This window comes from Triturus cristatus, chromosome 12 (assembly GCF_964204655.1).
Source record: "Triturus cristatus chromosome 12, aTriCri1.1, whole genome shotgun sequence".
In the NCBI taxonomy this organism is placed as follows: Eukaryota; Metazoa; Chordata; class Amphibia; order Caudata; family Salamandridae; genus Triturus; species Triturus cristatus.
In genome coordinates this window covers 573498290-573520298 of record NC_140595.1, presented here as the reverse complement: position 1 = coordinate 573520298, position 22009 = coordinate 573498290, and the positions used below count along the sequence as shown (strand labels likewise).

General features: G+C 45.6%; 2 protein-coding genes across 2 annotated transcripts in view; one reads left to right on the top strand and one right to left on the bottom strand.

Annotated features, from left to right (window-relative positions):
- The window catches only part of LOC146776281 (ATP-binding cassette sub-family C member 12-like), a 1395717-nt gene extending 1378543 nt beyond the window's left edge, over positions 1-17174 (bottom strand). Inside the window, exon 1 of the mRNA XM_085639684.1 lies at positions 16532-17174. The gene's annotated coding sequence lies outside the window, so the exon portion shown is untranslated. The remainder of the gene's footprint in view (positions 1-16531) is intronic.
- An 889-nt stretch (positions 17175-18063) lies between these two features.
- LONP2 (lon peptidase 2, peroxisomal) overlaps positions 18064-22009 on the top strand; it is an 860677-nt gene continuing 856731 nt past the window's right edge. Inside the window, exon 1 of the mRNA XM_085638877.1 lies at positions 18064-18487. Coding sequence (XP_085495003.1) covers positions 18252-18487 — 236 coding nt within the window. The 5' untranslated portion in view covers positions 18064-18251. The remainder of the gene's footprint in view (positions 18488-22009) is intronic.

Genomic DNA, 22009 nt, shown 5'->3' with positions numbered 1-22009 from the left:
TCGGCTTCGGACAACACCTGGTGGCCGACTGCCCTCGGAAGCCCACCTACCCCCTCAGACCACGCCAAAAACCTCGGCATCATACTAGACTCATCACTCACCATGAACAGACAGGTCAACACCGTCACCTCCAGCTGCTTCAACACACTCCGCATCCTCCGCAAGACCTTCAAATGGATCCCCCTGAGTCAATCACCCACGCACTCATCACCAGCAGACTAGACTATGGAAACGCACTCTATGCCGGCATCAACAAGTCCCTACTCCGCAACCTCCAGACAATACAGAGCACCGCCGCCAGACTCGTCCTAGGAATCCTGCGGCACGAACACATCAGCCAACCCCTACGAAGACTCCACTGCCTCCCCGTGGAGAAAAGAGTCACCTTCAAAATCCTCACCCACGCCTACAAAACAACAGACCAAAATACCTAAACGACAGAATCAACTTCCACGTACCTAAAAGAAACCTCCGGCCTAACAACCTCGCACTGGCGAAATGCCGTGCATCCACAGAGCCAGAGCAGGCGGAAGATCTCTCACATTGCAGCCAAGACCTGGAACGAGCTACCATCAGATGCGCACCCTCCCTGAACACCTTCAGGAAGACCCTCAAGACCTGGCTCTTTGGCTAAGCAGACCTGCCCCCCCTTCCCCACCCTAAACGCCTTGAGACCCTCACAGGTGAGTAGCGCGCTTACAATATCCTGATTGATTGATTGAGAGCTAGTACCCTCATCCTTTGCGGTTAACAAATGAATGGGCAGGTTCACAAATTTAACTAGGGCGAATGACAATGGCTCATTTTCCCAGTTCAAGGCAAATTGTAAGACCTCATCCCCCTTTTAAAAAGGCAGATCTTAATAATTTTATATTTTACCCTAATGGTTGAGGGCATATGCATACAATGTGTGCTAGAGATTCAGCTTTATACCTGCATACATGAAGCTAACTTTGGAGCGGTTTTAATTAGCTCATTGTAAGAAACTGGTTTACTTGCTGAGGCGGGCAAAACACTTCTCAAGCAGCAACCACAATTCTTCTCAGGGCGAAGTCACAAGTAAACCCTAAATTAAGCTGTGCTTAACCCTTGGGCTGCTTTGCACAGAGCAGACAGGCTTAAATTGGGGGAAATGTGTAAAGTATTTGTGCAACACTTCAAAGTAAAACAGTGAAAAAATACCACAAAAGGATTCCACAACAGTTTTCAATCAATCAGGATTTATAAAGCACGGCTAATCAGCCGATAGGGTATCCAGGCGCTTGCAAGCTCCAGAGGTTTATTCGAACAGCCAGGTGTTGAGGGTCATTTGGAATTACGGAAGTGTGGTGATGGTGCAGAGGAATGTGGGGAAGCTGTTCCAGGTCTTTGCTGTAATGTGATAAAAGGGGCTTCCTCCACTTCCTTAGTGGACTTGTTCCTTCCACAGCGCAGCACCGTCTGGTAGCTGCTGCTGCGGTCCCCATCTTCTGCTTCTGGTGCCACTGACCTAGAGTTCAGTAGTTTGAGGCCCTCCTCCACCTGCAGCCTCTTGCCTGTGCCTGATCCTTGGTGGTCCAGTAGTAGAGCGTCACTGTTCTGCTGCTTGACTGCCCTCCTGTCTCTTTTTTTGCTGTTTCTGTCCCTCTTGCGCTGTTTTTTATGCTTTTCAGCCTCTTCCTTTGCTTTTTCACTTGCTTTCTCGCTTTTTTCTCTTATTTCTCCCGTTTTTCCTGCACTCTCCCTTGTTGCCACTGCGATCACCCGTGGCCCTGCCCCCCTTCAGCGTCCTCTCCAGCTCCTGCGTTTCCCACCTCCCAGCTGTCCAGCTCCCCCCGCAACACTTCTTAATGGCAGCGGCGAAGCCATCCAGCTCAACTGCATCCTCCTCAACATTCGGACCCTCCACAAACACGGCACAGAAATCTAGGATCTCCTTGACGTCGCCTCTCCTGACATCGCTTTCTTCATGGAAACCTGGACCAACCCCCACTCCCAACCAGACATCACCATCCCCGACGGCTACAAGATCCTTCACATGGACCACCCTGACCGCCCAGGAGGTGGCATCGCCATTTTCCACAAAAGCACGCTCCTACTGACCACACACTCTAACGACCCAACGACGACCATGGAACACCTCCACTTCCAGATCCGGACCAACCCCAACACCACTCTCCGTGGCACCCTCGTCTACAAGTCCCCGATCACCCTTCCATCATAGACCTCATCGCTCCCCAGGCTCTCGCATCCACAGACTACATCCTACTTGGAGACCTCAGCTTCCACCTGGACAACCCCAGTGACCAGAACACTGCCTCCCTCCTCGAGAACCTCGCCAATATTGGGCTCAAGCAGCTTGACACCAAACCAACCCACACACCTGTTTTCTCTGCCAGAGAAAACATCAGCTGCAGCCACACCACCGAACTCTCCTGGACCGACCAGCAGTGCGTACATCTCGCCTTTGACATGCCCACTGTACACCACCACCATCACCCCCCCAGTCCCCTCAGTCGCAGCTGGATCAAGGCCACCGAAGAACTTCTTGTCAACTCCCTCAGCACACCCACTCCGCCAATGCCCACGGACACTAACACAGCAGCATGCAACCTCCACCAATGGATCTCCAAATGCGCCAACACCCTAGCACCCCTCAGGCGAAGACCAAGCAAACAACACTCCAAGGCGGCCAGCTGGTTCACCCCTTCCGTCCACGAGTCCTGATGCAGAGTCGAGGATATGGAGGATCAACAAAACCCCGGAAACTCTCACAACCTTCAAATCTACTGTCAACGCACACCAACTCCTCCTGAAAACCATTAAGAAAACAGCCCTCCAAGACAGAATCAACGCCAACGCACACAACAGCAAAGAACTCTTCACCATCGTCAAGGAGTTCGCCAGGCCCAACAGCGAGACCACAGAGGTTCCCTCCTCCCAAGACCTCTGCAACAAACTTGGCACTTTTGTCCACCACAAGGTTCAGGAAGATCTATGACAGCTTCAATACCTTGGACCTGACTGCCATGCCCGCCACTTTCGCACACAACCAAGCCACCCCTCAACAGACCATGCTCTGCTGGACCCGCTCACTAGAGAGGACACGCTCAAGAACATGAAGAGCATCCACTCAGGTGCCCTAACAGACCCATGCCTGTACCACATCTTCCATAAAGCAGCCGCCACTATTGCCCACCAGCATTGCCACACCATCAACTGCTCCAATGAAACCTGCCACCTTCCCCAATAACTGGAAACACGCCGAGATCAACCCCCTGCTGAAGAGGCCATCCTCAGACCCGACAGACCTCAAGAACTTCAGGCCGATCTCCCTCCTCCTCTTCCCAGCCAAGGTCATAGAGAAGGCCATCAACGGCCAGCTCTCAGAGTTCATTGGAGCGAACCATGTCGCGGACACCTCCCAATCTGGCTTCCGAAGCAACCACAGCACAGAGACTGCACTCCTCGCTGCCACAGACAACCGCTCCCTCCTCAAATGCGGCGAGTCCGCAGCCCTCATCCTACTAGACCTCTCAGCAGCGTTCAACACCGTCTCCCACCGCACCCTACCCACCAGACTCCACGACGCTGGCATCTGCGACAAGGCTCTGAACTAGATCCACTCCTTCCTAACCGGCCGGACCCAGCAAGTCAGACTACCACTGTTCCTCCCAGAACCCATGGAGATCAGCTGTGGAGTACCCCAGGGTTCCTCCCTGAGCCCCCCCATCAACATGGCCCTCCTCGCAGTCATTGTCAGAAACCATGGACTCAACATGGTCTCCTATGCCACTGACACCCAGCTGATCCTCTCCCTCACCAATAAACCCATAACTGCCAGAACTAACTTCCAGCATTGAATGGAGGCTGTTGCTACCTGGATGAAAGACACTGCCTCAAGCTCAACTTGGAAAAGACCAAAGTACCCTTCATGGGATCCCCCCTTTCCATCTTGGGAAGACTCCTGGTGGCCAGATGCTCTGGGATCTCCCCCCATCCTGACAGACCAAGCACGCAACCGTGGCATCATACTGGACTACTCACTCACAATGAACTGCAAAATTAACGCAGTTTCCTCAGCCTGCTTCCATGTGCTCTGAAAGACTTTCAGATGGATCCCCACAGAATCCAGGACAGTCACCCACGCACTCGTCACCAGCAGACTCTACTATGGCAACGCACTCTATGCCGGCGTCACCCAGAAACAGCTCAAGAAACTACAGAACGTCCACAACGGCGCTGCCAGACTGGTCCTCGACATCCCCCGCCACAGCCATATCACGCAACACCTCCGACAACTCCACTGATATTACTCTATTATTTTGTGATTGTGATCTCCAGTCGCCACGCTTAATGTTTCATCACAGTGCGCGATTTTACTTTTGCAGTGTCAGCACATCACATTTTAACATTAGCGGCCGCGCGCCTTGTTCATTAAGCTCTGGCAAGCTCAGCAGAGGAAGCTGGCTCAGGGTCCCAAGGCATCTGTTTGAGGGATGGCTCTCTGAGGAGATGCGAAATATGGCCAGCGAGGAGGCGGTGCCACGCAGAGGCCAGCTGCAGGCGAAGGACGGGTGGCCAGGGCACAGGAGTAGACAGTGTTCATTAAAGCATGCTACCTAACACTCAGACCGTTGAGGGACCTCTGTGCAGTCTCTAAACACAAGAAGCGGCGAAAGGGAGTAAGTTACTATGAGTGTGTTAAGTGTTGTGTGTGCGCATCGAACGGGTGTAAAGTGCTGCATCTATGCAACTTAAGCGTTACAAACATTCTTTCTCTATCCCTGGTCAGCCAGTTTCTCTTTTGAAGTCTTCCCTTTTTTTCGAATGCTCATTTCATCTTTTCGTTTGTTTATTTTTTGCAGTTCTCGCTTCTCCCTTCTCCATTTATTTTTATTTCTCCAGCCTTACTTCCCTTCTCCTCTGCCTTTCACACAGTTCACTTTTCCATATTTCCATCTCTTCCCCACCATGCCGATTTTAGGTCTCACCTCCTCCAGACCTTCTGTTTCCTGTAAGTGGGCTTAGAGACCACCCACTGCTTACCAATGCGACTCATTTGCTTACCTGTTATTGGTAAGCTGAGCTTGGTTTCCTCCTTCTTAATGTCTTTCTCCCTCCCCAGCTCATTTTTTTAAGGTAATAATTTTTAGGTTAAAGCTTACCAGACAGTGCAGCTAAAGAAATCTTGGGAACATTCAGAAAGCTGACATAGGAATTGATTCCGTCCTTCCTAACCATTGGCTTTGTGGTTTGTAACTTACATTTTCTGGCTTTCTATTTCCTGGCATTATTTGTTTTAGGATGTCCAGCTTGAGTTTGTCCCTCCAGTTGCCCAAACCTTGTTTACTGTTGTCTTACACAAACTCCCTTTCTATAAACAGGCCTTTAAATCTTGTTCTTATCTTGTCTCATTTGCTGTGCATTCAAAAAGACAGAGGTCAAATGTCAAACTGAAGCTTGGTGTTTAGTTTTCTTTCTCTGACTTCAAAGTGAGAGAATGTATGTGACAATCCTGATGGGTTCCAATGTAAGAGTAGAGGGTGTAGGATGTTTTTTTTTTTAGCACACTACAAAAACAGCATTTGCAATGCAATAGGTCTAGCATTTGGGAACGTTTGAGCTATTGGCATTGTAAATGAAAATGCCTTTGATTTATATGTTTTGAAAACCTGCAAGCAGTGCGTAAACACGCACTTTGTACTTAGGAGAAGCAAGGCTGGCAGTAAAAGAGGTGCAGTTACTGCCAGCCTTGCTTCATGTAAGCAACAATCATAAGTACAAAGTGCATGTTTATGCACCACTGGCAGGTTTTCAAAGCACATAAATAAAAGGCATTGTCATTTACAATGGCAATCGCTCAAACTCTTGCAAATGCGAGACCTATTGCAATGCAAATTCTTGTTAAATAGGGGATGTAAACATCAGAGGAGCCCATCAACCAAGTCCCAAGCTCGACAGACTGCCCCATGATGCATGAGGAATCAACGTTTTCACATGATGGGTTTCAGAGGTAGCACAATTAATTTTTTGTTTTGCAGTGTTATATAATGCAAACTAGTCTGTAAACAAAGGTTTTTGTTACAAATAAATATGCCCTTAAATAAAGTAACTGGTGACCATATAAGGCGCTTTAAAGCCCTCTGATTGTGTGTCTGCTGCTATGAGCAGGTCATTGCCACGTATAAACAGGGCACAAACTCTTTAACGCAAGCATTTGTAATGCAATAGGTCTTGCATTTACGCCAGACCTATTGCATTACGAATGGGAGGCATCACGGACAACAGGAGGGGGTGGGGTGAGGGGGGAGGCATTACAGATAACGGGAGGGGGAGGCATCATAGGCAATGGGGGAGGGTGGGTGGGATTGAAAGGCATGGACAAAGGGAGGGGGGTGGGTGGGGGAGTGAAAGGCACGGACAATGGGAGGGAGGGCTGGGGGAGTGAAAGGCATGGACAACGGGGGTGGGGGGGGGGGGGGGGGAGTGAAAGGCACTGACAACAGGGGTGGGGGGGGGAGTGAAAGGCACGGACCACGGGAGGGAGGGTGGGCGGGGGTGAAAGGCACAGATAACACGCACAAACAACGGGAGGGAGGGAGGGGAATAGTAAAATGCATGGCCAACGCACGAACAATGGGAGGAAGGGGGGAGTGAAAGGTACGGACAACGGGAAGGGGCTGAAAAGCACGGACAATGGAGGGCGGGCGGGGCAGGGGAAAGAATGCAGCAAAGCAAGTCCTGCATGCAGTAGGAGAATCTCATTAACGAAAAAAATGCTCACAGTCTAAGATAACACCTACCGTGTAACACCCGAAGTAAAGGGGCCAGTCGCCATGGGAGGTGACAAATGGAGAGGAGGCGGTACTAAGGAGGGACTAACAAGCCTATTGACGAATCTGAAGCCGGCATTTAGGACAATGACACAAGCCAATGGCAAATATGGGCAGAGAGTAGGCGGAGCTTGTACGCCAGGGCTTCCACTCCGTACTCCTCTACAATAAGCCTCGTAGTGCAGCGCATGCACGCTGGCTCCAGGCTCGACCTAACCAGCAGAACTGTGCAGCAAAATGATTATCTCTTTAAAACACATAACTCAATGCAGAGTTCCTTTTAAACCCAGTAGTTATTCTGCAACTATTAAAGTGTTAAGACTGTTATCTCTGATTGTTTATCTTCTTGCTGGAGATAGATTGGAGATTTGTTTGTTGGCAGTTTTGAGTTTTGACTCATCTAATGTAATGCACGGGGTAATATGCCTGCGGCAAAGAAGCTGCACCATACAGATGGCAGAAATGTATTTAATGTTCCAAAGTTCTAATTAAATAATGGGAAAGCTGGATTGGTAGTTTGTGGCTGTCATTAATTCATTGATGATTAAACCCATATTTTATAGGGACCTCTAAAAAATAGTTTGTTTCTGTGAAATACACAAAACATTTAGAAACTTCATATTATTTAATGCATAAAGATAAATTAACCATTGCCGATACTTCTCAGTTTTTTGCTACAGAAATGTCAAGCGCCAACCAGAATCAGAATCAATAGCTAAACTGCAGGTTAGTTTGGTGAATGATTGGTCCCTTTGCATACGAGAGATGACTGGTAGAAATTGGGATAGTATTATGGCTTCTCTGCCAAAAAGATTTTTGCATAGTAAAGCATAGGCAGGAAATGTACAGGAAGGTCAAAAAGGCATGTGGTCCTGTGTGAGGGTCCTTAGGAATAACCAGTGGCGGTTTCTCATCTATGGCGCCGGGGCTCCGCCTCCTTTACTTTCACCCCCATCACTATCTCCAAATTATAACCAAAGTCGTTAATTTATTTTTGGGGTTTCCACGCTGCAATGTGCATTCATTTACACACTGCATTCTTTTTTCTTTCTTTCTGGGGCCAGAAGCCGGGACTGCAGCACACTGCCAATTTACAACTCACCCACCGTTAATGACGCTGAATGACACTTTTTGCCTGGGCGGACCCAACATTTACACTATTTGTCGGGCTGATGATTTTTCAGCCCTGAGGCCATCAGCTCGGCAAACACATAGCATAGAGGGCCAGACTCCACCCCCTGAGGATGTCCAGGAAAAATTACACCTGGGCGTTTTAGAATGAGGATCCGTAGTGCTAGGGCTTCATGTCACTCAGGGAATTGAGAGCACAGTCACCCTCACCCTTTCTCAACTCGTCACACAGGGAGTGGTCCCACCCTGTGAAGAGTTGGGAAAGGGACGGGTAAAGGCAGCAGGCTGGTGGGAAGTCAAAAACTCGAGACTCTGATACCACACTGCATTTTGTAAGGGCCATGATTAGTGGTGGTATAACACACATGTATGACACTACACAGCACTACTCTCTACCTGCTAGGAGGAGACTCGAGGCAGCATGGAGCTAAGGTGGTGCTGATGTGCAATACAATTGTGTGTGACTCAGGATGGTGTCTGGAGACTCCAGATGGTGCCCTGCAGCCCCCAACCCAGTGGACCACGAGGTGAGAGGTTTTCATTTTACGACTCCGTCTGCCCCTGAAAACTTTAGATTAGCAATTGTTTGTGCTTTAGTTTTTCCTCTTTATGCATTTCACTGTAGTTTTTATAATGCGACTGTTAGAACTCACCTCGTAGGCAGTGCTAATGGTCTGTGTACACAACTGGCATTCATGCACCCATTTGAAAGTGCTTTGATTAACCGTAATGATTTATGTAATACTGGCCTTCACGCACATATTTTAAAGTACTTTCATATGCACGCATGATGATTTTTGTATAGCTGGTTTTCTGAATGCACATATTTGAAAGGGCTTTCATACGTTCATGATGTTTTTGTTTTCTGAAGGTGAAAATGTGCCATTGATCACACAGTTTAAGTAAGGAAGCACTGATTTATTAACGTTTTCTGGTTTCACCTTACAAATCAGCCAGTAATTGAGTATCTATTAGACTTTCTTTATGTTAAGCCTTTGGTTTTCACCCATTTGTGCATTTCTGTGTAGTTTTTATAAAGAGACTGCAGAACTCGACCTGAAGTCAGCCCTAATGGTTTAATACAACTGGCATTCTGAACACATATATTTGATTTAGTGTGTTTTTATACATGAAAATGATGAAAAGAGCTTTGGTGAGATAAAATGTTTGCCTAAGATCACACAATTTAGGTTGTGTAAGCCCTGATTTATCCGTTTTCTAGTTTTACTTTGTGTAAATCAGCCACTAATGTGCAGATTCTATGGTACAGGTAGTCCCCTTGCTTATGGTGAATGCATTTTAGCTGTGAATGTCATGGGGCCTAATGCCACCCAAAACATTAAAACTATGGTAGGTATTGTGTGGCCACTAGAAGACAGCCATAACTGTGGTGCATTAGAAAAAGCATCATTTTATCAGATGTTTTAAAATAACACTTGCACAGAAAATGGTGACGGGCCGCCCAGAAAATGCCATGCCATGCCCCTCGACAGGCCTCCCTACATGCTCCAATCCCCAAAGGAAGAGTCCAGCGCCACCACTCTCAAACTTCACCAGCCACCACTGGGAATAACATTAATGTGCTTACCTCAGAGATCTACCCAGACGCCTTCTTTTGGAGATAAGTCATGCAGGAAGCTTTGTACCAAAGTGCTCATGTGTATCATTTATGCAGGAACTCAATTCAAAGGATATTTAGAAAGAATCGGTGTCTTACACTAACAGTGATCCGTGACGTTTATATCAAATAAAAAAACAAGTTGTTGGATAGAATGCAGAACAATGTCATACGTTCACCCGAGTACAGAGATCTGGGTTTTTTGCTCACCATGCCATTCCAGTTTGAACCCAGCCATATACAAATCAGTCTTGACCCTGTGCCTCATGGGAACAGTCCAGCCCGAACTGCCAAGCCAGGTATGCCCAGACGTGGGTCCTGGGCTCACTGTGCCACTGGAATCAAGCTATCCTGACTGAAGAGGGATGAAACTCCGAAACCGGTCCTAGGATGCTTGTTTGCGGTCCAGGTAGGCCCTGGCTTGGCAGTCCGGGCTGGACTGTTCCCATGAGGCACAGGATCAAGACTGATTTGCATATGGCCAGGTCTAAACTGGGGTGGTATGGTGAGCAAAAGAATGATGGATTTAACCCAGATCTCTTGACTGGGGGTGAATGTTTTGATTTGTTCTGCATTCTGTCCATCAATTGTATGTCCTTTGTTTAATATCAAATAAGCATACGGATCTACAATAGTGCATTGAAAAAGGCTTTACAGTAACTGGGACGGACTGGCTGTACCGAGCACCAGACGTTTCCCAGGGCATCCGGAAGGGTAGGGGGCCGGTTTAGTTACTGGAGTCAGGTTTTGTAGCAGTGCAGGAGTTTTAAAAAAACACTGCAAAGTTCCTTGTATATTAAGCAGGTCCTGGGCAACAATAAAAGTGCCAAGATAACTCTGGTGATTAATGTACCTGAAGAGAGAGATGTGATGGAGTTTTGTCTAATGGCTGTTTTGATACACCTAAGGTAGTGCAGAAGGTTAATACGCCTGATGAAGAGAACATGTACCATGCATATCAAAGAACAATAATTTATGTGCATAGCTCAGTGGGTTACTGCTTTTTGTTCACTTCCCGAATGAAAATATAATTTTGCCTTTTACTGTCAAGATCTCTTTCAAGTTTTTTGTGAGAAGAAGAGTTAGCCAAGCCGGACCATTCAAAAGATATCCTTTGCAGGACACTTGAATACATAACGCCCATGTTTGAGCAGGTAGCTGGCTGATATGAATGGGGAGGAATCCTGGTGGGTTTCCGTGAGTCAGATCAGATTCTCCTGAATAGTCCCTTTCTCTTCTGAGGCCTGCTTAACCCCTTCCTTGCTGTCCAGGAATGCAACAAAGGCACACATGTGTACAGGAGGAGCCTTGTATTCATGTCCTCAAAGTTTGAGACAAAAAATACTCATTGATTTCTGAACAATGAGTGTAAATGCGTTCAGGTAACGGGTCATTCCTGCTTATATTTCGCATGCTTTGCATAATCTTGCATTCCCTATGAGCGTTTGCTTTTTCCAGGATGTTATTAGGTCTCGCCTAGTGTTGCAGCGTGAATGGGCTGCCATCGTTTAGTGAGGCATGCAGTATACACTATAGTGTGGAAGCTTTGTGGAAGCTCCGCCCATTCTCCGGCCATTGGCTTAAGTTCTAAATGCTGCCTTCCGATTGGTTTTAAGCTTGTTACTCCCTCCCCATAACAGCCATGTCAGTCATTTTTGTCCTTCCTCGGCTACTGGCCCCTTCACAGCACATGCTACTTTCTTCTACTTAGGTCTCGCTTAGCGTTGCAGTGCGAATGCGCTGCCATCGCTTTGTGAGGCATGCATACTACACTATAGTGTGGAAGCTTTGTGGAAGCTCCGCCCACTCTTCGGCCCATCTTCTTCATTGGCTTAGGTTCTAAATGCTGCCTTCTCATTGTTTTTAAGTTTGTTAGTCCCTACCCATAACAGCCATGTCAGTCATTTGTGTCCTTCTACATCTACTGGGCCCTTCATAGCACAGACTACTTTCTAACCTGTGCCCCCCTCCTGCAGTCCGATGCCTTCTTGCCGTCGCCCCCCTCATGCCTCGTTGCCCGCATGCTTTGCTATTTGCAATGCAATGCAATAGGTCGCGCGTAAATGCGAGTCCTATTCCATTGCCAATTCTTGTTGGTATTACTTTACTCTGTTTTACGCAGTGCTTTAGGGTCATGACATTATATAACCTACCCTGTAGATGAGACAATATCCGCGGTTCGGCAATTAGACGAAAGAAAATGTATGCTCTCCAGCTTTCCCTCATTCGCCACGCCAATGTCAGTGCCGACAGAGCCCACAATAGGGCAGCAGAGCTCCAAACAAAATGATTTTGCAGCAATTAATTTTCAAGCCAATCAAACTGTACATCTCAGAAACATAATTTCGATGTACGCTGCAAATTATGAAAATTCTCTATTTCCATACATGTAGGCTAAGTAAAATTCAGCAATCCAATACACTTAAGAACTGATTTCAGACATTTTCAATTGTGCGCCCCAGGGAGTATTGTCCTCTTGTTCCGATCACGATATTGCTTCAAGAAGAAAGCTTTATCCATTTGTTAAAAAGAGTGGCTTAAGTGTTTTTTACACTGGAAAATAAACATCTGGGATTTAAAGAAAAAAATCTGAGATTTAAGTACTCGAACATTCCTTGCAGAGTACAAACGTGTCCCCTACCTCTCCTGGACCGACCAGTCTCCTGTATGTGACAATCTCTTGGAGCTCCCAGACATTTCCCAGGTTAGAGCGCGGGCAAGAAGATGTACTCGGCAGGAGGAAGAGAGGCTCTGCTGCAGGGTGAACCATGCGCAGCTTGTTCTAAAACCCACAGCATGGCAAACATGCAGTGAGTAGGTTTTAAAAATGACTTTAAAGCTTTCTCTTTGCTACAGAGTACATGCAGTTCTCTTAGTTTATTGACTCGTTCAAGTAAGTGAATTATGTAGCTGTGGTGCGCCAGACCCCTGGACTGCTCACTTCACTGGTGTTACATTTTGAAATAATACAGCCTGCTGTGACCGCTGTGTGTATCTCCCAGCCTCTCCTGAAGCTTTCCCAGCACCATGCTGTCATGACACTGCTAACTGCGCCAGTCAGAGTCTGCGAGTCAGCTGACTCTAATGAATGTACGCTATAGGCCCCGAGGCAGCTGGGCTCTGTGTTAGGACCTCTCACACCCTGTTAGGTGGTTCTGCAGTATGAACGCAAGTCCTTGCTCCTTTTAGTGTTAATTCTTAGCGGAGCCATGTGACCTGCTTTCTATCTGTCCGCTATTTTTTTCCCTTCCCTAGTTATGACATCTGAGGCTAAAATTAGTAGTTACTTCACAAGTCTTACTTCCCTGCTTACAGCATTCGCTTATGAATAAGGTGGCCCCTGCAGTGACAGCTTTACCGACTTAGTCCACCCCACTCCAAGTGAAAAACCTTTTCCCATCACATTAATTTTTTGCATGGCCTCGTCTTGTACAACAAACACCACCTGGTAAAAGTGATTTGTTTTATTTTACCATGCTCCTTTTCTTTTATTTTTGTCTAATTGTCATTGCTTCTGCCTTTTTATTCTTATTAGTCAATACATTATGCCAACCAAAAATCACAAGTTTATTATATGATCAGCATTGTACAAGAGAAGCAATAAAATAGCAATAGAATAAAACACATACTTCCTATCACTTTTATGAAATATTTATGCAAATAAGACACGGTGTCAAGAACAGCAGTATAAGCATGGTCTTCAATGCTATGTGAAGTGATGCTCGCCCTCTTTCATATCTGCCAAGGTTTCAGATTGCTATGTATGATATTTTGATAATTTCGTTGTAATTATGACTCGGCCACCTTATGAATTTGCAGCAGTTTTAAGATCTTAGAGTTTCTCGTTGCTCAAATGGATCAGATTTCTGATATTTATGTTTCCCTCATCTTTTATTGGTTGATTTTGCTGGATAGAAAGGTGTCACTCATAGTGGATCTAATGGCACTCATAATTACACAGAAATTATGAAAATGTCACACATAGCAATCTAAAACCTTGGCAGCTATGCTCTCCGGTAATTTCTGCGTTTCCTGTCTCGTGCTTCCGCTGCTCGGTGTTTCTCCCACCGGGACACCGGAGCAGTAAACCCCGAGCCCTGCAGCGCACAAGAAACTTCACTTCCATTACATTCCATTAAAGGAGCAAGTTGGTCAAAGCACGAGCCCGAAGCACTTCCACACGTGGGGCGCAGGAGCCTGCGAGTGGAATGTGAATAGGAAAGCACTGCGCCACAGTGGGATGAGTGCTGTGTGCATCGTCGAAGGAAAAGTATTTTTCAGATGCGTCAGTGCTTAATTTGTCAAATAATGAGTACCGGTGCCAAAGCTCTGCTTGGAAGCCCTATTAAATAAATGTTGGCAGCCGAATACCAGGGCTCTCTAGAATTGAAACTACCCCAGGCCTCTTTAATCCAGTACCAGACACCCTTGGCTCGTTTATTCCTCTTGCTGGTTCCTGCCGTCTCCCTTTGTGATGGTACTTAAGACTTTCTCATCTCATTACTCTCCCTCCATTTTAAAGAACAGTAGATGTTCAGCACCCATGCTAATGTGCTGCATGGCTAAATACATATAGGTTCCCAAAGGCGAGACCGATTGCATTGCAAATGCTTGTTTTTTTCCAGGCAGTGCATAATTTGAATTGAGTCACATCCAGGTGTTTATAATGGGGCAGAATTGGTTTGTAGCTGAAGACAGTGCAAGTTTCTCTCAGTGGGGCAGAAGGCTGTTTGGGGGGGGGATAGGATGTGGCACTATGGCCAGTGCTACCGAATTTGGAACTGGGGAACCTGGTCCTGCCTTCATGACTAGTCCACTAGACCACTCTCCTGAGGGAGCACATTCCCATACTAGACCTTAGAAGACCCAGCTAGACCTTAGAAGCCCTGTTATCTTAGCACATTGAAGGCCTGTCTACCACAATCCATACTGAAGTTTACCTCCAGTCTTGCAGGCAGTCCTAAAAAGCACCACACCCTCAAGCAGCAGTGACTTTATCACTGAGGTCATAGGGCCCTTGAGGCCAGTCCGCCTCACTCATTGGTGCCTCCATTGGCTTTGTTCCAGCAGTACTAATGCAACTCACCAGGGATTGGCAATGCAGGATTTGCATGCACAACGCAAAGCTCCAAGTCATATTTTAAAGGACACGCAAAGCCACTTTGCATGTCTTGAATGGCTTCATAAATATGAAGTAATACAACGCAGCGCAAAGTGCTGCGTTGCCTTACTGTGCGCAAAGGAGGTGTTGTGTTGAGTGGGAGACTGGTTTTGTAAACGGGGACTGGTTTTGCAGCACTGCTGCAAAATCAGCCCCAGTAACAAAACCAGCAGAACTGTGCAGCACACATAGAAAGAGAAAAGAGCCTCTTAGGATTGTTTTTGTGCAGGAACGTGCATGCAACAGAGGCATCCTTGCACCATGGTGCAAGTGTGCCTGCGTTGGCGCTAGACTGCCAAAATGGCATCAGCACAGGGGAAAAGGACAGGAATGCACCATATTGGATAAATACGGTGCATTCCTGCCCTTTCCATGTGATCCAAGTAACTTGCTGCGCTGCCCCACGCCACCATTCCCATAAATATGCCCTTAAATTTGCAAACTTCACGATCTCTCTGCTTCATGCACACGCACTTTTAGCATGTTCTGCATGCTTTGAGGCCACTGCCATTAGGCGGCAATGGAAGACAAAATAATGTTGCAGTGTTGACTAAATCCTGCAGCAAAAAAGGCTGCAGCGTAATGTTGTACAATTTCTGATACTTTATTATTTTGACATTTTTACACATACTAACAGTCTCTGCAAAGCTTTCACCCCATTAATAGCAGTTTAACAAACAAGTGCAGCATTGAGAACGTGACCAGTCAACCTTTATAAAGGGCCCTCCACTTCATAGCAACACAAGTCATGTTGTTTTGATTCATTTGAGCGACTATTTTGTTTTTAGTTAAAACCATCAGATTATGCAGCAGATGGTGCATTATGTGGCAAACATGGGAGAGATATAATTATGTGGAAAACATTTGCAAACTAGGATATTTTGCCATTCATGTTTCAACTTCTCTCATGCAGTCTCTGTTGGGTGGTATTTCTAGATGCCTATAGTGCTCGTGGAGAGATAAAGGACGAAGGTGTCTAATAGTGATTGCAGAGGATAGTAGTCTGAAGGGGAGAAAATAACTGAGATAATCCAAAGACCACTACCTATTTCTTACTCTACCACTATTTGAGTCTCATAATTTCAGAATTGATGCATTTGCAATTCTCATTGCTAACTAACTAGAGTAGTAATTACACATACTACTAATAAAATAGTTGTATCTCATTTGTCTGAGACTGCTAAAAGCATCTGCAAAACCACCAGGTCTGGGTTATTTGAGAGTGCTATGTTTAGATACAATAATGGGAAACTGAGAGGCATCTAACACTGGCTTCATGACATGTTGCGTGAAGCATGTAAAAAAACGTAGGAATACCATTTTGCATTGACAGAGGAGCACAGAATGATGTAATCAAAAGTGCTCCCAAACTCGTGGGGCCTCCTGTCATAGAATCTAAAGCCAAATATTATGTTCAGAAATGGTTAGAAAAAGGGAGTAAAAGTGCTGATGAAAGAAATTACATGGCTTAGACACAAATGGCTTATGATTCCACTTATATGCATATTTGGGACATTCTGTGATTGAAAACGTATCACACATTGTAAATGTATTTTAATGTCAATAACACGTATTAAACCTCAAATAAACGTGTTTCTATTAATAGCATTAAATAACATTATAAGCTGTAACTGGTCAGTGAAATGCCAAACATACTAAAAATTAGGATGTTTTGCTCTTTCTAGCCACACCTGACTCCGCACACTGAACCAATCCTCTGATTATTCCCGCCCCCTGATGCTCCGCCCACAGTTACCCTACTTTTTTTTCCCCCCACTTCGACCACTGGATGTAGCAGTGTAGTACCTTTATGCTGATGGATGCTGTATTGTTGTCATTCATCGTCCAATGCCGGTGTCAACATTTAGTCCTACTGCAGCATCTCCGGCAATCCAATGTTTTTTTGGATCTGAAAATCTAGTCACCCTACGTCGAAGCCCTGCAAACTTTATCAGGTCCCTTCGTGACGAGGTCCTCCGGCCCGGACAAACTTTTTTATTTGAATTCTGTTATTCATACATTTATACTGAGGCTTGAGCAACTTGGCTGATACCCGGTGGAGCTGCTTGACAGCTATTGAGGAGATTGGCCCTGGTTCCCCCTTGACCGCCACCTACCCAGCCGGACGTTAGACACAGTTCCTCTTCGTCTCCCTGCTATGGCTCCTTCCCCCCCTTACGCATTCTCACAACTCTGCTTTAGTTTACCGTTCAGTACTCTTTTCTGTGGATCTTGTTTCTCATGGTCGCTAATAACTCCTGTATTGAATTAGTAACCTCTCTGTAATTAATGCGATTATTTTTTATAATTTGTAACACGATGTTTCCTTACGTTAAAGCGCTGGACCTAGTTTTTTGGCCAATGCCCGGTGGAGCTACCGGATAGCTATAGAGGAGATGGCCCCCTTGGCCGTCACCTACCCAGCCGGACTTTGGGCAGACTTTCCTTCGTCTCGCCTTCGCATTCTCCCTCCCACCCTTTTACCCTACCCCCTTTCCCCTCTATGCCCCATTTTCTCGTCCCCTATGCTTCCTAAATGTTTTTTCGCTGTGACTTGGCTATTTGGCCGATGCCCGGTGGTGCTACCCGATAGCTATAGAGGAGATGGGCTGTGGAATTCTCCATCGGCCGTCAACTACCCAGCCGGACTTTGAGCAGACTCTCCTCCCTCGTCTCTTCATCCTATTTCCCGTCTACCCCTTGACCCTACCCCCTCTCCCTTTTAAACTCCATTAATCTCGTCTTTGCGCTCTTGAAATGTTTTTGTAGTAACTGGTAACGGATGTAACTTTGAGGAACCTTATGTAAAGCGCCTCTGATACCTCCAGGTATAGCCAGCGCTATATACAACTCAAAATAAATAAATTGATAGTCTTAATCAATTATAAAACCGGGACTACAATTCAATGGAGAAAACGGGACTGAACCAGCTCATTACATGAACCAGCTCATTACATGAACCTCGATAACTTGGCAGCTGAGAGGAACGGCATACAAAAGCAAACGTGTATGCGGAAAAAACCCACAACAACCTCCGACCAGCCTCTCCAGAATAAAACGCCTAAGCACGCCTACAAACCGCCTTTCCCCTTCTCTCTGCGCCTCTCCACCTTCACTCGACTTTCTTCTCCCCGCCTTCTCATCCAGCACTAACTACAAGCAGCACCAGCCCAGCATGTCTGCTACTGCCGAAAAGAAGCAGGCAGTCGCCGCCCATTCAAATCTACCTCACCCCACAAGGCTAAGTGACGCTGCCTCCAAGAGGGGCGGTAACGTCGACTGTAAGAGGACGGACACGTGCGGACTCCACAACCAATCAGCATTCTGTATTGCGCTACCCGGAAGTACGACAGGGTTGATCGTATGACATGCGTTAAAGATCAACCGTGGGCAACGGACCGATCAGAATTCACAAATGGTCCATTTAAAGTAGCCGACAGTTGGTCACCGTACTTGAGGATCTTGTTAGGTGGGCTGCAGGAGTTGCGTGGCTCTTTTCACTCCCACCATTATAAAGGGCTTCATTATGGCCCCAGGTAACGGCACTGCAATCCAGATTCCAAGCCGTTTACCCCTGCTGCTGAGTCATGAAGGTGTACTGCTGCCTGGTTCCACCATGCGAACCAGTGCACACACACCGCGGAATTTACAGCTGGTGCAAAACCGTTTGCTGAAAGGTACATCCCTGCGCAGCACCATTATCGGGGTGATCCCGGGTAGTGAGCCTGAAGGAGACGGCGAGGAGCTGTCTCAGCTGCACAGGTAACTGACCAGACCCCCCTCCACACCCGCTGACTAACAGTTAACTCACCAGACTTCTGTTGTAGAAGTAAACAAACCTGGCTCTCGTCAGCTACATATGTAAGAAGATGCCCTCATTGCCCTATACACTGGCCCGTTTGCCAACTTATTGCCCGTTTTGTTGCACAAGTAGCTAGCGCCTGCGCTTACACAGATAAATGCGTGTTCATGTCGCGGTAAGTAGCTTGTAATAGCATATTATTAGTAAACGTCGGTCACTGCTACAGATTGGCAGCTTGGGATGATGATGCCAGAGAGATCGTTGCTTTAGTTTTTGGGATGAGCGTCTAGCGTTTACTCGGCTCAGGTGCACCGTCCAGTCCTAATTTTCAGTGAGTATAGTTGCATGTTAAGTAATTCTATAGCTATCTGTCTATCTTTATTTGTATAATGCATGATGTAATATAGTCCAATATTGCATCTAGGGTTTCTGGTGATTTAAATAGGATTTGCGCATGTCACCAGATCTTCAAGATGGCAATATAGGACCATATTGCACGTTACTCATTATGATTTTTGGTAAGCATATTTATTTTGGGGTAGCTGTGTCAAAAAGCTATTTTCTTCAAAGCGTATCCCACAAAGGGCACGTATTGAAATTAGAATGTGTAGGCCATGTTTACCTTTCATAAGTACATATATGCAAAAGTAACAACAACCCCCTTTGCTCCTGCTTATGTATCTAATCTTCATAACCCACAAGCAACACAATAGCATTCCATCCACCTCTTACACCAGACCATTTTAGCTTTCACAAAGATGTGTGATCACTGTCCCCTTTGCCCCATATTTGTTTTAAACATACTTTTTTAATTTTAATACATTTTGGATAATACTTGACAAGGTACATCATTTTACAGTAGTAGCGTAATAATACTTTATGGCTAATGCTTGACAAAGTACATCATTTTACTTTAGTAGCATATGTTTACATTTCTATGTTAGGATGTACATATATAGTGGCGAGGAAATTGCAAAATATTTGTTCACAGAAAAAAATGGTTATTCTCGGTGTGAGCCGTCACTTATCCAGTCTTTTTTCTTACTCCATTATGATGTCTTTAATTTGCATTATATATATATCCTGATAACTTCCCACATGTGTCTTCCTGGCCTTAGACATATAACAGAAAACGTTTTATGCAACAATAACAAGCAACCACAGGTGGTGCTCGGTGCCAGTTCTTCAAATGTCAGTATATTGTACATCATCAAGCATAAATTATTCTCATTTCAAGGAGGGGCATGTCGAAGCAGCAGTTCACCTCCCCTCAACAGAGTGCTCACAAACTCTAGTTAGCAGACACTTATTATGCCTAGAGTGCATTTCCCCATGACATGTGCTTCACTAGTTTGCCATAGAGTGGGTGTACTTTCGACAGTACGATGCTTTCCCTTGGCGTATGTCTTTTATTAGTCTATAACAAAACAACAAGAGAGAGAGGGCAAAGTGATAGGAGCCACGCTTAGTCCCCCTAGACAGTCAATATCAAACAACAGAAGAGTGTATCCATAACAAGAAGAAGAGTTTGTGGAGAAAGTCACTCTAATTAGGTAAAAGAACCCTCACTCACCAACCTAGTTGGTGACATGCTTCATCATAGGTTTCCCACCAGAGATGCCAACTGCATCTCTGGTGTGCTACAACACTTGATTACAGGGGAGCAGGTTGTTTTTTGTGTGCCTTCAAAGAGTGTGATAAATGCAAAAAGTGAATTAAAAAGTACAGTTGTTTTATCCAGAAAAACTTTTAATGGCGGAAAACAGGGCACTAATAAAAATAGGTGAAGTGGATGTTCCTAACTGGTTTTAATTGACCAGATACAACCTAAAATGAACATTTGGTCAGCATGTTTCAGCTTCTGGGCGTATTACTTGAAGCTTTCGTGAGGACCAGCTAATCCACGGCGGTATAAGCACGCTAAGGCTTACTCTGACCTGTGGTGGAATCATCCGAAACAACTCACGGTTATGTAGAAGCCTCCAAGTATTTCTCAAAAGCCAAGAATGTCTGAAAAAACAAGAACAAAAGGCAATTTTGGCAAAACATCGGTTGTACTTGTATACATGCATTCAGAAATCTTAAAGTGATTAATCCCAGGCCCGAGCTTTTCATGAAACGGTGGCCATAGCAAGCAAAGCTATTTGTTAAAAGTATAACAAACGTGCCAATTGACAACCAATTATTACATGTCAATACCAAACCGAAGATAAGCATATGTAATTGTATGCCATCACAAGATTTTACCAAATTACAGGTGTATTAGCCTGCAAAACCAGCATAAGTAGCACTGGCGGTAATAGTAATCAGAGAACATGACTAATCAACCAACATCGTAAATACTGGTTGGTACGGCAGACTATACACCACAAAGTGAATATTAGTTATTTAAAATCATAGAGAACACAGGGCTTACATTAAAATTCTAGTAACACCACTCCTTAGGTTCTGGTGGGTGGCGGGACTCTGAATCAAAATCTGTGGCGGAGGACAAAGAGGTTTTAGTTCTAAAAAAGCCTCCAAGCATATGTATCACCATGCAGTGTCAGCCGACATAAAAACAAAACGAGGTAGTACTCACTTAGCAAGAATCAACCACCCACAGGATACCTAGTTGGTCCCAACAGGCCTGGGAGTAGCCGAGGCCCCATTGCGGGAGAATATATAGTGAGTGTTTTGCCGGGAAAGGCGTTATCGGCGTCCTGCCTTATTTTCGCATCACATGGCCTATCGAAGTAACGAAGACCACGTAAATGGCGCTGCAGAAGTGTAAAAGAACCGCGAAAGAGGCTAAAACGCTAACCTCCCTAGCGATCTCGATAGAAAAAAACGTTATTGAAATTATTGAAAAGCGTTTACCATACGATAGCACATAACCAAGGTAACCTTCATAATTGGACTGAAATATTCCCTACTCAGCCATAAAAGGGAGTCATATAAAATGATATACGTTGTAACATCATCAAAGTATTTATGGAACAACTATCTTAGGCATCATTGTGTACACACACAACAGAGACATAATATAACAGAAAAAAGGCAAGTGTAGCAGTCTAGGATGCTTGAAAGTGGGAAAATCAATAGATTTTATAATACTGCCCTCACACACCCGAGAGTGTCATGCTTCATCATTGGGCCGCATCATACACCAAGGTGCAGACCAACACCTTTGGTGGAGCGCAATTTTTTAGATTGAATGATGAAAACAGGTGGTGAGGGTAAAGTATAAAGACAGAACAGTCAGAATAAACACAAAATTGTGCTTCTGAGAGAAAAAGACGACAGATAGTCTCTCAAAGTAAAGGGACCAAAAGAAAAGCAGAAAGAAATCTAAAACTGTCTAGGGGTTGACCCTCACACTTTTATTCTTGTCAACCTCTGGCAGGGTTAAAATAAAGGAAATGGGGTATCCGGGGCAGGTAACGACCCTACAATCCCCCTGCTAAAACCAACATGTTTCTGCCAGCTATTTATGTGCCCAG